At 38.1% G+C, this 13,898-nt stretch overlaps 1 protein-coding gene across 1 annotated transcript in view; it reads left to right on the top strand.

Moving 5' to 3' along the window:
* LOC308071422 (serine/threonine-protein kinase TNNI3K) overlaps positions 1 to 13,898 on the top strand; it is a 115,389-nt gene that overhangs the window by 36,295 nt on the left and 65,196 nt on the right. Inside the window, exons 8-9 of the mRNA XM_080406822.1 lie at positions 7,489 to 7,587; positions 9,255 to 9,393. Coding sequence (XP_080262948.1) covers positions 7,489 to 7,587; positions 9,255 to 9,393 — 238 coding nt within the window. The remainder of the gene's footprint in view (positions 1 to 7,488; positions 7,588 to 9,254; positions 9,394 to 13,898) is intronic.

Here is a 13,898-nt window from a genome sequence, read left to right as displayed (position 1 = left end):
CCAGGTGGAAGAACGAGGCTCCTTGGTGTGTCTGCCCACAAGCGTGGGCACTGACAGTGAGCAGGGCTGGGGGCATTTGCGCTGTAGCACTACACCTCTGAGCTCCCAGGGCATCGTGTCATTCTGTTCAAGGACACATACAACTCTTTTTATTAACTTAATGGAAATCCTTCTTTGTGTATCCCATTACTAAAAAACAGACAAGGAATCTCCACATCTAATTGCTCTGTGCAAGAAGTATAATGGAGTTATTAACCAGAGTCTTAAGTCTTCAATGATCTTTTTCACTTCTATAGAGTATGTATTTAATGTTCCTTCTCTAGGAAACACAAAGTACTCTTATCTGCATTGGGGTTTCAAGTAATTTTTAAAAAGTCTGGGCCTTGTCCTGCAAATGTCAAAGGAAGGCCTACTATTTGTTTCATGTCTTTAGCTCCTACTGAGGATATTGAAAGATCAGGGTGCTCAGAATCTGACAAGGTTAGGACCATTAACTTGATAAGAAATAACTTAATGTGAGTAGTTTTGAAAAGCCTCTTATTTCTTCCTTGGGAATGATCAGATCTTTATCAGAAGTATTCTCTATACATGGAGTGGGACTGTGTATAACTCATTCAGCTCATCTGCTGGTCTGGGGACTGAAGATGTATAGTCCAAGTGCAAGCTTTTTCTTTCCTTCTTTACACATTTTTGAAATTTTCAGTCAGCTTAGAAACTCCTCTACTACATTAAATAGCTTATTTTGTCCACAATTTCATTAATATTCATGGAATATGGAATAACTTTTCAACCCTCCCTAAAAATTTAAGATTGAGAAAATAGATTTTTTTTTTGGTCATCATCTGTCACAGCAGTCTCCAAACTAGCCAGCTGCAACAAGGTCTTTTACCATCTCATACCAACATACTCTTCACACCAGTCCCTCTGCTGCCTCCTCCTCGTCTTGTCTCTCCTTATCCAAGACATACTCACTCTCTGTTGCTTCTCTCTTCTTTGGCTGCTCCCTCTTCATTGGCTGCCCAACCCCTTAACAGAACCAGCCACAGCTGCACCTTATCTACATCGGCCAACCCCCTGCCCCTGAAGCCAGCCCACAGCTGTATGTTATCAATATTAATTAACCCAGCTTCATTGCTCTACAATTGCCCTAATTCCAATAAGATAAATAATTATTTATACTATTAAATAAATAAAAAGCAGAGATATAGACACCAATTTATGCAATATAGTCTTTTACTATAGAAGAGGACTGACAGTATTTAAGAGAAAGACAGAAAGAACTGGGGAGAAATAAATGCTTTGTTCCTCATTTCCCTGAAGAGTCAGTCTTTGGCTTTGGGTCTATCACCACAGTTGAAACCACTGGAGTGATCAGTTCTCTAAAATGAGGATACTGAAGGCTATCGGCGTCAATGGGCTCTTCCAACTCATTTGAGCCAGTGTGGTTTATAAGTGTGTCACGTGCTCTACGACTTAGTGCTGTATTTTACATCACAAACACTATGCTGTTTGCTTATTTTTATCAGCGGAAATTGCAGGTTTTAATGGGAAGGATGAAAAAGTAATAAAGAATTATAAAATAAGCTGATGACCGTTATTAGAAACATCACCAAATAAGTTTAAAAAATCTCTCATTAGGTCTGCTATTTTGAAAACATTATATGTTTCCAGCCCAGAGAGGTCATTACTAAATAAATAATGCGTGTGCCTCAGACATGTATGTCTTGTCTACTATTACCCCACTGGAAAACCATTGCCTATTTCACTTTGTAAATTAAAGTTGTTATTATGAGATTGCAACATCTACAGATGTGTGAACTGGACTGAGGGTTGCAGGCAGGATGAACCAGCGCTACTTAATTTTTGCAATCTGCAAACCTGAGAATCTGAAGTATGAGTGTGTTTGTAGCAAGGACCTGTTGGAGAAAAGGGAGTTAGTCCCATCTTACAGAATTTCTACATTAATAAATCCCTTTTCCTTTACAAGTCATATGTTACATCAGCATGTTTGTTGCCTCCTGTCTTCACTGGAATTTTACTAGTAATAAGAGTATGTTCAAAGGACTCAAGAAGCCTTAAAAAATTAAATTTATGTGAGTCTATTTAAATGGTTCACAAAATCCCCATTTTCTTCTTTCATTCCATGCATTTTATGCTAGCCCTCATCTTCCCAGCCCTTTGTTTTATCTGACACCAATTTTTCAGACCTTTTCAGAATCATTCTAGAACCAGGAATGCAGGAATTGTATTCACATGACATAAGTATACATAACTACACAAACTGCAGGGTAATGGGGAATCAAAGATCCTCTGAATTTGCCTCTGTCTGAGGATCTGACCAGTGACAAAGAGGAATGAAACCCATGAGTTTTGAATTCAATAGCTATTTTTAATAGCAACCAACAAACTGTCCAGATTGAATGAAGCAAAGGAAGCCTTTCATAGCCCACAACAAGTGGGAGCATGAGGTGTCTGACCAACACAAATGAAAAAGCACTGAGTTGTGGCTCAGTAAAGGAGCTTACATTAACCTGATGATGCTAAGTTGTCTGAAAACATGACAAATTTTGACAACAGTTTTCTTCAGCTGTGCGCCCTCCCCAAGAATGTCCTGTGCAGCAAATTTATGCGACCCATTTTTAAGCTGGAAGAACTCAAAGTAAATGCAACATTTAAAAACTATGGTATTGTTAAATTTACAGCAATCTCTTTGCCCAGGACAGTTACTTTTTAGTAATATTGCACAAAACTTTTTAAATATTCAGTGTCTGGCATCTACCAATACTGGCAAAATATTTTTTTAAATCCCATTTTTTGGCTACCCTGTAGCAAAAACAATCAAGGGAAAGCATTATATTTCAAGACATCAGTACCTGCGTCTTTCATTAATGATTTATCTGTGACCTGTGTTTCATCTGACTGGAAGAGCTAAGATAAAAGAACATGCAAAAGCTTATTGCTGGTCTGATGTCTGTCCTCATGTGTTACAGAAGGGCACGTATTAAATATTTCAATAGACTTTTTCCTAAGACAATTAATTGTACATTCATCAGCAAGTTGTATTTAAAACATTCAGAATCCCCTTTAGCAGTTTCTTAATTCAGTCTGATAGAATTTCTTCTAAAATTCTTAAAGATACACAGAGAGTTAAGAGCTGTAATAATTTAATGAAAAGACACTTTGCAGGACATGAAATATCTATATTTGCTAAATTGGAGGGAATTAGGCAGACGCTTAACACTAATCATATTTTTATTTTAATAGCTTAATTAATAAAGCAACTCTGAAAATAATGATAAATTCCTTAGATATTTTAGTGTAGGGCTGTACAGAGGCTAGCACTGGTGCAAAGGCCTTAACTGTTGTACTTGTCTTCTCATTTAAATTTTACCTGCTAAAAAGCCAATAATCATTGATCTTATTTTCTTAAAGGATTTCTTGTCCCTTGCCCTTGTCCCAAAGACAAAGTCCTTAAGTGTAGTCTGTCTTACATTTTATTTTGTTGACTCCTTTTAACCTTCAGAGTAGCTTAATTAATTGTCTTTGAAGTGAACATAATTGACTTGAATGTTCAAAAAGCTTCCAAATAAACATTTCATAAGAGAATTTTAAAAAACAAATACAAAGAGCATTGTTCAAAGTGTTCGAAGTAATGTTTTGAATGAAAAATGAGTTATGCGAGGGAAAGGGGAGTGGTTGTTCCCTCATTCTCCTGCCCGTGCAACTGTGAACCTATCCCAGGAAGCTGCCAGCCGCCTCTGTGGCCAGGCCACCCAGCTGGCTTATATCCAGCCTGCTGTCGACCGGGGTCCCGAGGTTCTTTCCAGCAGAGCTGTCTGCAGCCTGTGTTGTTGCAGTGGAGGCATCTGTGTTTGTCTTTGCTGAACTCTGTATGGGCCATGTTGGCCCATTCCTCCAGCCTGCGTGGGTCCCTCTGGACAGCAGCCCCACCCTCAAGTGTACCGAGAACATAATTTGATGTCCTCTGCTAATGCAGTGAGAGTGCACTCTGTCGCTGCCTCCAGGACCATTGCTAAAGGTATGAAAAAGAACAGGCCCCAGCATAGACCCCTGTAGCACTCAGTTCTGGCCTTGAGGCAGAGCACAACGTTTTAACTGCTACCCTCTAAGCCCCATCATCTGCTTTTTCACCCACCTAGTTTTCCACGCATCCAGACCATAAAATCTCAGCTTTGCCACAAGAATATTTGGGAGACAGTGTCAAAGACATTCTGAAGTCAAATTAAATGGCCTCTGCTGTTTCCCCTCACCCAAAAATCCAGTCATTCTATCACAGAGGACAATCAGGTTGGTCAGGCAAGACTAACTCCTGGTAAATCCCAGCTGACTGTACCCAGTTGCACTGAGGCATTGAGAAATGCTTTCTCTGCAGCTTCAAAACTTCCCCTAGGTTACGAGCTGTGTCTTTAGTCATAGCTTGTCTCCTGAGGATGAAAATCTTTTTGGTCTTTCTATAAGAATTTAAAGATGTTTTTGCATCAGAAATTTTTCCCTTACTTTCTGAAGTAATTTTATCCTTACACATCACTCCAGCATACCCACCAGGCATACTTATAACGCCTGTGACAACTTTCAGTGTTTTCTAAGTTTCCTTTCTTCTTAGAAAGATAGCTTGCCTGTGAAACTATGAAGATTGTCTCTGTACCCCCGTCATCATTCACAGTGGAGTTTACTTAATACAGCTCACAAAATTATTTTTATCAGATCATAAAGTAGCTAGCATGGTTGCCATTTCTACAGCCCGGAAAAATGTGTCAAAATCCATCTAGTTCTATGTTTATCATCAGAAATGGATCCACATTGCTCAACACAGTTTTTTCATCTTGAAGATCCACCTTGAAGCTTTTAGATTAATCTAAATTTTGAATCCCAGCTTCCAAAGAGATTAAGGAGAATCAGAGTTGTGGTCACATCCCTAAATGTGTTATATAGCCTCACAGTTGCTTGTCCAAATTAAAACCAAACTGATGCAAAGAAGTTTCAACCATGTTCTTGTAAAAGCTACAGGTCCAAACATCTCTCTTCAGAGCCAACAACAACAACTTCAGTCTTACAGTAGTTTGCTGAAAAATGTCTAAGATGAATCACTCGAAAGCCACCAAGCCATTAAATCACAGACTAACTGACTCTGTGTTCCCCACCTCTCGTCCATCAAGTTACTATACTGAAAATTGTCCGGACATGGGATGCACAACAGAGGGAGTCAGTTGTATTAACCAACCAGTAACCGAGCATGCTCTTTATTCACTACCTGAACACATTAGCACTCAGCTAGTAAGTGCACGTTGTAAGGCTGTGATTGAGCTGTTCTTCAGCTGATGTGGGAGTAGCAGCTTCTCTAAAGATCAGCTTTAGAGCTTTCAGAATTTATTTATTTTTTTGTATGGAGTCAGACTTTTTTGAGATCCATAGCAAAAGGGTGCACAGCAAAAGGATGTCAACACACACGACATTTAGCAAGGGAAATTCTGATTATATATCAAGGGAGCGAGGGGATCACAGTAAGAGTGGTGCAGCACTGAAGGCTTTCTAGAGAGGATGCAGAACCTCCATCCTTGGAAATCATCAAAATTAACTGGACAAGGCCCTGAGCAACCTGACCTTTGAAATTAGTCCTTGCTTTGATCAAGAAGGTGACTAGACACGTCCAGAGGACTCTTCTTTCTCACTGTGAGGGTGTTCAAACACTGGAACAGGTTTCCAGGGAGGCTGTGGAGCCTCCATCCTTAGAAATGGGACAATATTCAAAACCTGACTGGACATGGCCCCAAGAGACCTGCTCTAGGAGACACTGTTTTGTGTAGGGGCATTGGACTGGGCACTCTCCAGAGCTCCCTTCCAACCTCAAAGGTTATGTGACTGTATTATCCGCAGAGTCTGGCTATGGCTGCTTGGGATGCTGTTCTTCCCCAGGATTGCCTTTATTCAGGAGTCCTCTCACTCCTGCTAGCTCCTACCTTCCCTACCTATCCCAGGATACTTCTAGATTCTGGAAAATAATATCGGGCACAGATGGCCAGCATTCCCCATCATTTGTACTCAGAGAGGTGCTGAAGAATACTGTCATAGGAACACAGCAATGCTCACCTCCTCCAGCCTATCTTCAATAGCAGGGCTTAGTCCTTGCAACACATGGGTGCCTCCTATAATGTGCTGGACTTGTTGAAGCCTTTGGGTTCTGAAGAGACAGAGTTAGCCCTGCAGCGCAGCTTCCAGGGGAGGCTTACAGGTGATACCATGATGAAATGGTTAAAAATGATGGGACATAGACACACTTGCATATGTCAGGGAATGGACCTTACACAGAAAACTTACTGAGGCAGTCACATGGAAAAAAAATATTGCAATTTAAATTGTGTGAGGAAATAATCCCTGTACGCTAATGTTGCTTGGTAACAGGTTTTCGTTCTCTGAGTACTTGAGAATGACATGGATTTAAATGACTGGCACCCTTCTTACATGTGTGGAATGATTTGGTGGTCTCAGCTTAGTTAGCATTTGACAGAAATGTGCATCATCGCAGCTAGCATTAATTGGCATCATCAGTGGAAGTCTCAATGGGGAACTGCAGGTACAAATAGCATAGCACAGAAGCTGACCATTTCACCTTCTTTGTCATTTCTTACAGCTGCCAGGGAGATGTTTCCCAGTTGCTCACTGTACTGTGGGTGATTCATGGTCCAGCATCTTTCATCATCATTAGACTCAAAAATTAACATCCGTCAAAATGATATGTAGAACTACTCAAATAACCCATGGTACAAGCCCCTTAGTGTGCCTAAAGACTCCCTTGTGCTTCAAAAAAATTAGCAGCCCTTAGACTTCAATATATAATCCAAAGTGGTTTTATTCAGACTTCTATTTTGACAGTTACTCAGAAAGCCAATGTCTGATAATTCATGGCTGTCCAGGAAAACATTGGCCCTCTGAAAGACCAAAAAAGTGGAAATTTGAAAGAAAACACTTAGAGTTATTTATTGAAGCCAAAGGTCTATTATCTTCTAAAATACAAAGAAATCTTTACACACTGAGGGAATTATGTTTGAGGATTTACCTTTGCACATTTACATTTAAAAGGATCTTTCATTTTGGTGCAGTTTTTTACTTCTAAAAACTCCGGTATATTTACTGCTCTTTGTTCATAATGTTTAAAAGGAAATTAAAGGTTATTCTGAGAAAATCCAGCCAGAGATTTCCATGCCTTTTAGTTCACAAATCAGTCTTTTTACTGCCAAACAGATTTTCAGGCTTATTTATAAAGCATCAGTGACATTCAGTGTTCAGTTAAAGTACTGTAAGTTAATCACTTTTATGTGTTGTACACAGTCCTTCACCTTCAGAGCTTGCTTGTTCGGGGCTTTTTGCTGTTTTTTAAACCAGTGATGTAAGGTTTCAAAATCTTGTTTTACTAGCAGACCACATATATACAGTGCTTCTAACTTGGATTTTCTGATTGTTTCCTTCTAGGCTGTTGATATTCTTTTGCAGCATGGAGCTTATGTGAATGTCCAGGATGCTATTTTTTTCACCCCATTGCATATTGCTGCATATTATGGCCATGAACAGGTAACTAAATGGAGGGATTTCACAAAGCTGATAAGCAGAACACCAAGGCAACTACAGGTTCAGTGTTAGATATTTTTGCTTTACATTCCAGAGGAACTTACCATGAAAAGGGTATACGTACTGAAGTTACAGTTCTAAGTCAATCTCTGGTTGCCTTAAGAGTCTGAATATCAACAGGAAATTTCTATACTTTAATCCTCTGTGCTAGACCCCAGCAAAAACTGATGTCTTGCTTTCTAGACCTCTTGAAACAAGTGATTATCTAGCTAGCTTTGATGACCTATAAACAGACTTGGACCCAGACACATGTTTCACTTGATGTTTATTTATCCTACATTTCAGAGATTGCATAAGGAACATGAGTATACTTCCTTATACCTCTCCAAGGAAGTGAACATCATTCCCGAGTAATAATTAAATGTCAGTTCTATTGGTTTTCCTTGGAATTCACAAACTAAATTGTGGCCACTCTTAAGTTAATGGAAAAAATTATCATTTAGGGAGCAGGATTTTCCATGAGATACTGTGCACTTGACAAATGCAAATGTGCTTGCTTCATTCACACAGATCACAAACTTATTGAAACATAAGAGTGGTCAAGCACTGGAATAGGCTGCCCAGGGAGTGGTGGAGTCACCATCCCTGGAGGTGTTTAAAAAACATGTAGATATGGTGCTTGGGGACATGGTTTAGTGATGGACTTGGCAGTCCTGGGTTAACTTGGTCATCCTGGACTTGATGATCTTAAAGGTCTTTTCCAACATAAATGATGCTATGATTCTGTGATCTGAAGTTCTGACCAAAGCTGTCATTGAACCTCTCAATTATCTTTCTTTTACTAAATTATAATTGACATGTGGTTAATCTAGCAGTCCTGAATAGCCATTTTATGTGACATGTAATACTGGGTCTATTTAGGCTTATGCAAATAATTCACTATACCTTTCTTTGGCTAAAAGCGTGTATTCTGGGATATTTTCATGTTTCAAGGGATGACCTCTAGGTAAAGTGTACTTTTCACTCCAGTGACATGTTACTTTGAGTGCATTAAGGAGTTGTAGGAAAAGCTTTTGAAAAAACGGAGTCCAGATGCATAGATAATTGAAAGTGCTCTACATCTGTAGCTGAGCGACAGCAAGGATTTGAACTGTGGATGTGGTCTTGAGATGCTTGTTTGGATACTTATGCACCTCATCATCCAGTAAGAAAATCCTTGCATGTTGGGCTAGAGAATAGTTTGCTTATTGCCATAAGCCACTTCTGAATAAGTAGTCATAGTCTTGTGAAATTATGCTAAAAGCTCGTATCGTTCTTTTGTGGTAAGAGACTGATCTGTTTGAATCGGAGACACTGAAACTAAGGCTCTGGCATTTGTGGACTTTGAGGGCATTTGCTTTATTATGTTGACTGGTCAATTAAACAAATACATGTGTCTAGCCTTTTACCATCAATAACATTTTAGAGAATGAATGAGCACTTGCTTTTGTGAATTTTGATATTTTTATAGATATGTAACTTAAAAATCAGTTTTCTATTGAATCTCTTCTCCTTGTTTTAACTTCAAAGAGATGCTCACATACAGTATTACCTAACACAATATTCTATCTGATTTTGTCAAAAGATTTATTTTCCTGTGATATTTTAATTGGCCTTAATGAAATACTTAGGTAACCCACCTCTTACTGAAATTCGGAGCTGATGTGAATGCAAGTGGTGAAGTTGGAGACAGACCTCTCCATTTGGCTTCTGCCAAAGGCTTTCTCAACATTACAAAGCTCTTGATGGAAGAGGGAAGCAAAGCTGATGGTAAGAAAAGTTATTTTAAAGAAATTTACTTTAACATTGTATTTTATAGACAGTCAGGTGTTAAATCTTGAGTTTACCTTCCTAACACGTACTCTGTGCGTTTGTGTATCATCTTTTGGCAACCGAAACAAAAAAAAAGCAGTTGGAGAGTTTTCTTCAGTTAAGTATGCTTGGTTTGTCCTCTCACGTGCATTCTGTTTCCATTGATAAGTTAGAGGTGAAAAACAGCAGCAGAAAATGAAATTAAAATTAATATACAGAAGTAGCTTACTTTTGAGGCATTGATCCAATAAGGAAACATGTGGCTGTGTGGTATGTATCAACTTAAATGCATAGTGAACTCCTAATGAATGAAAATTACACAGCAAGGAATTTAAAATAATTCAGATGAGAAATTGAAATGGTTCACAAACACTTCCACAGAAAATGGAACCTTTTTAGCACATGCTTTACTATGCTTCACAAGCATGAGGCTTCTTCCTTGTTCAGTATGCTCAGTCATGCCAAAAGCAGCAGCATTAACATACCCCTGTTCCTACTCTGCTAATGGCACAAAGACTGTGTTTCTCCCCAATTTCCTCTTCTTTGCTAGATTTTAACAGTGTAAATTTACCACATTCTCTGTGAGTCTTGCCTACAGTACACACATCCTACTCTCACAGTAAAAAAAAGCGTGGAGGGAAACAGAATGATGAGTGATGATGAGATTTTAAAGTATTTTTTCAATAGTGCACTCTTGATGTTTCGGTCTCAATGTGTGCGCATTGAGCTGATATAATTATAATAAAGAGGAGGAAAAGAAAAGATGTTCACTCACCATAACAAGGCAGTGGGAAGTTTGCTATCAGTTAGCTAGTTTATTCCAAAAGGAAGGAAATCTGGAACACCGTTTCAAATTCTTTCTTTACAAACAGAATCTTCAGCATTGGTAAAAGGTGACGGGAAGTGGGAAGTCTATCACTCATGAAGTAGCATACTTTGAAAATCTATGTCCATACAAGAGTGGAGGAACAACTCTTATATTCCTAGGAATTAAAGTAATTGGTGAAACAATGTGAAGAAATTTTGGTAGTAATCTGTGCAGACCAGTAATTGGTGTCATAAACTTGAACTATTTTAACAAAACCTGACTGACTCGATCAGCTCTGAGGCCATGGGAACTGAAGAGAAAGTGACCACTGAATCAGACTGAAAAGGTCAGAATACTGCTGAAATATAGCAACATCTGCAGTCTAACAATAGCCAAAGTACTTGTTAAACTCAACCACAATATATAAGAAAAAGATATTAAAGAAATGTACTAGCCATGTATATATCATCACAAATGTTATTATTTTACCTATTCATATATATAAACCCAATTGTAGAGGAATGTAGCTGGGTTAATTAACATTGATAATATATAGCTGTGGGCTGTCTTGGGGTTGGCTGATAAAGTGCAGCGGTTCTGTTAAGTGGTTGGGCAGCCAATAAAGAGAGAGGAGGGAGTAGAAGGCGAGTGTGCCTTTGGTGGGGAGAGACTAGGAGAAGGTAGCAGAGGGAATGGCACAAAGAGTATGAAGGAACAACTTAATCAGTAGATGGACCTGTGAGGTCTTGCGGGGGATTGGTGGCTGTGCTGGGGCAAGGTGTGTTAACTACTTGGTGAAGTTAACTTGGTAGGTGATGGTAAAAGACCTTGTTGCAGCTGGCTAGCTTGGAGAGTGCTGTGACAACCAGTATGTTACATGTACAGTCAGCTCTCCAGGTGCTAATCTGGTAATTTTTTTTAATGTAAATAACTGTAGAGGACTTAAGTAAATTCTCTGTATTTTCAGAAATTGCATAAGACCTATCAAGCACATTTCTTGAGGTACTGATCAGATTCCTTTAAGCTCTAAATTCATTTTGAGATCATTAATGTATCTCAAAGACCAGCATGCCATTACTAGCTGCTATCACTTAAAGCACCTTAACTATCTTGAGATTTTTACAAACTGATTTAGCATGGAATTTCTCATTTCTATTTTTAACAGCTTCTACTTCCTTCTTTCTTTTTTTTACACCTTCCAAAACCCTAGAGACTTTTTTTTTTTACATTACTGAGTCAGTATGATTGGTACCAACTTGCATTACTTATTCTGTCAGGAAATTCGGTTTTATATTTTAGAATATTCAAATGGTAGAATGTAGCAATAATTGGGATACAAAGTTTCACTTCATAAGTTTTGATTCATTCTTGTAATCTGGTAGATTTTTTTCCTAGGGTAATTGTAATAAACAAAATGAAAAGAATTATTCTTTTAAAGTAAGTAAAGTAGAAAAGGGAGATCATTAAAATGAGAAACCATCAAGATTCCTACATACCCATTCTCTTTCCTCATTTCATTGCACTGAACTGTTTTGTCTCCTCCTTGCTTTTCTTGTAGCTTCACTATACTCATGTCCATGCCCAACTTTTCTCTATATAGTTTCTAAGAACGGATATTCAGCAACACGTGTTAGATCCAGATGACTTGCTTGTTTTAGCAGTTGCCTGTTTATGGTCTTGACCCTGAGAGGTGTGTTGTCTAGCTGCTGAGCCCTTTAGGTAACCAGAAGGGTACATGTTTGGGTCTCAAGAGGGCTGACTTCTGAACCAAAGTCCAAGTCACGTATTTATTTGTTGTTTCTCAGTCTCACCTGCCATGTATGTGAAGGAAGAGAAGCTTGAATACTGAAAACAGAGCTGTGATTTTCACCTGTTGTGCTGTCAGCTGGCCTGATTGTATGGCCACGCTTCTGGTGGTGTCCCGACACCCCACCAGAAAAAGGAATGGGTGAATGAAAGGCTGGTTGTCTTTTCTAAGAAGTAAGGGTAATTTAGAATTATCAGTACATTCCACTTTTTTTTTTCTATTGTTCCAGTTCTTTGAAATCAGGAAGGGCCTGGAAATAACTGCTTCTCAAATCCATGAATGTAGAAGTAGGACCTCTAATGTAAATGTTTGCATGCCTTCAAAAACTGTTCCTTTCCAAAGGAAAGAAAGAAACTACATGTAAAAAACTGTTTTATAGCCTGATGGGGTAGCTAAGAAATGGAATATCTACAGATTTGAAGAACTAGTTGGTGGCCAGGAAGCAAGCATTTCCTTTGCTTCACATAAGCTAAATGCTATTTTTTATTCTTCACACTGGTGGTTTCTTTCAGGAACCATGTGATATAAAATATATTTTTTGGGTTTATAATTCCTATGGACTTCTAATAAAATTTGTCTGTTTTCAGTACTACTGAGCTGCCTAGAGTTGCAGTTCCTCTTTTTTGAAGTATCTTTGAAAATTGCTGCCACCTGTGCCAAATACAATCAATTGTAAATTTAAAACCAGAGTTTGTTATTAAAAATCCAGGCATGTTCAGTCATGCTTCTCTGAATATTAAAGTGTTATCACTCATTGGGACTTGGACAATTTCCATTATTTTTATAAAACAGACTTGCACTGTCTTCTTATCATCCTTTTATTTACTGTAATGGTTTCACCTGTTACTTTTGACCTACATAATGCCTCAGTCTGAAGACTAATTTCTACAGTACTCCATTTTGTTCCAGACAAGAACTTAGCATTTGCTCATTTTTACTGTTTACTTGTAAGGCACCCTCAATTTTTAGTCTCTGACTACCATGACAATTGTACTATCTATCCTCAATTTAATAGAAAAATATTTTTAAATCTAAATTTGAAGAACTCTCCTGTACTTTTTTTTTTAGTAATTTCTGAGTCAATATGATGTACTTTTTTGCTATAACTCTATTCTAAAGTGGTTTGCACTGATATTATTTTCTTTTGGCTCTCAACTTCTCCTTTTTAAGACAATATTCCAGTTTACCGGTCATATTTCATTTTGAAATAAAAAAGCTATCAATTAAAACAAAAAACACCATCCAGAGTTGTTTTAGTTATATATCCTTCCAGAGCCAAAGGAAATGGCTTGCAAGTATTTGACATAATTTCCAACTGCATGAACAAATGAGAAGGTACATTGTTTTCCCTTGTTCCACCTTAGACCTTGTGTTGTAGAAGCTCATGGTCCTGAGACCCCTGATGACCTTTAGGCCATTCTGAGGGTATATATTCTAAAATGCTGACATTTATTATTATAAAACTTTGACATTTATTTCCCTCTTATTTATTGTACTTTAGAATTAATGTGTCTGGTACTGCATCATAATAAAAATAAAGGATACCATGTCACATGAATCTATAAAGTGGATTATCATTTTAGAATAGAGAAATAAAACAGTTTTCTTTACTCCTTTTAATATAAGATTGCTAGGAAGGTTAGCGGGAGCAGTTAATGACATTTGTGAGCCGCAAACTTAATGTAAGTTACAGGGATTCCTTTTTTTTCCTTTTTTTTTTTTTTTTTGTTTGTTTGTTTGGCCTGAAACAGAATTCACCTCTGGAAACATCTGTCAGTAGACATCAGTGATGTTATAAAACAAGATTATTTTAAAGGACTGTCCATTTCTGTGAGCATTCAGCATTAC

This window comes from Falco punctatus, assembly GCF_963210335.1.
Source record: "Falco punctatus genome assembly, chromosome: 11".
NCBI lineage: Eukaryota > Metazoa > Chordata > Aves > Falconiformes > Falconidae > Falco > Falco punctatus.
This window is presented reverse-complemented; position numbering and strand designations above follow the sequence as displayed.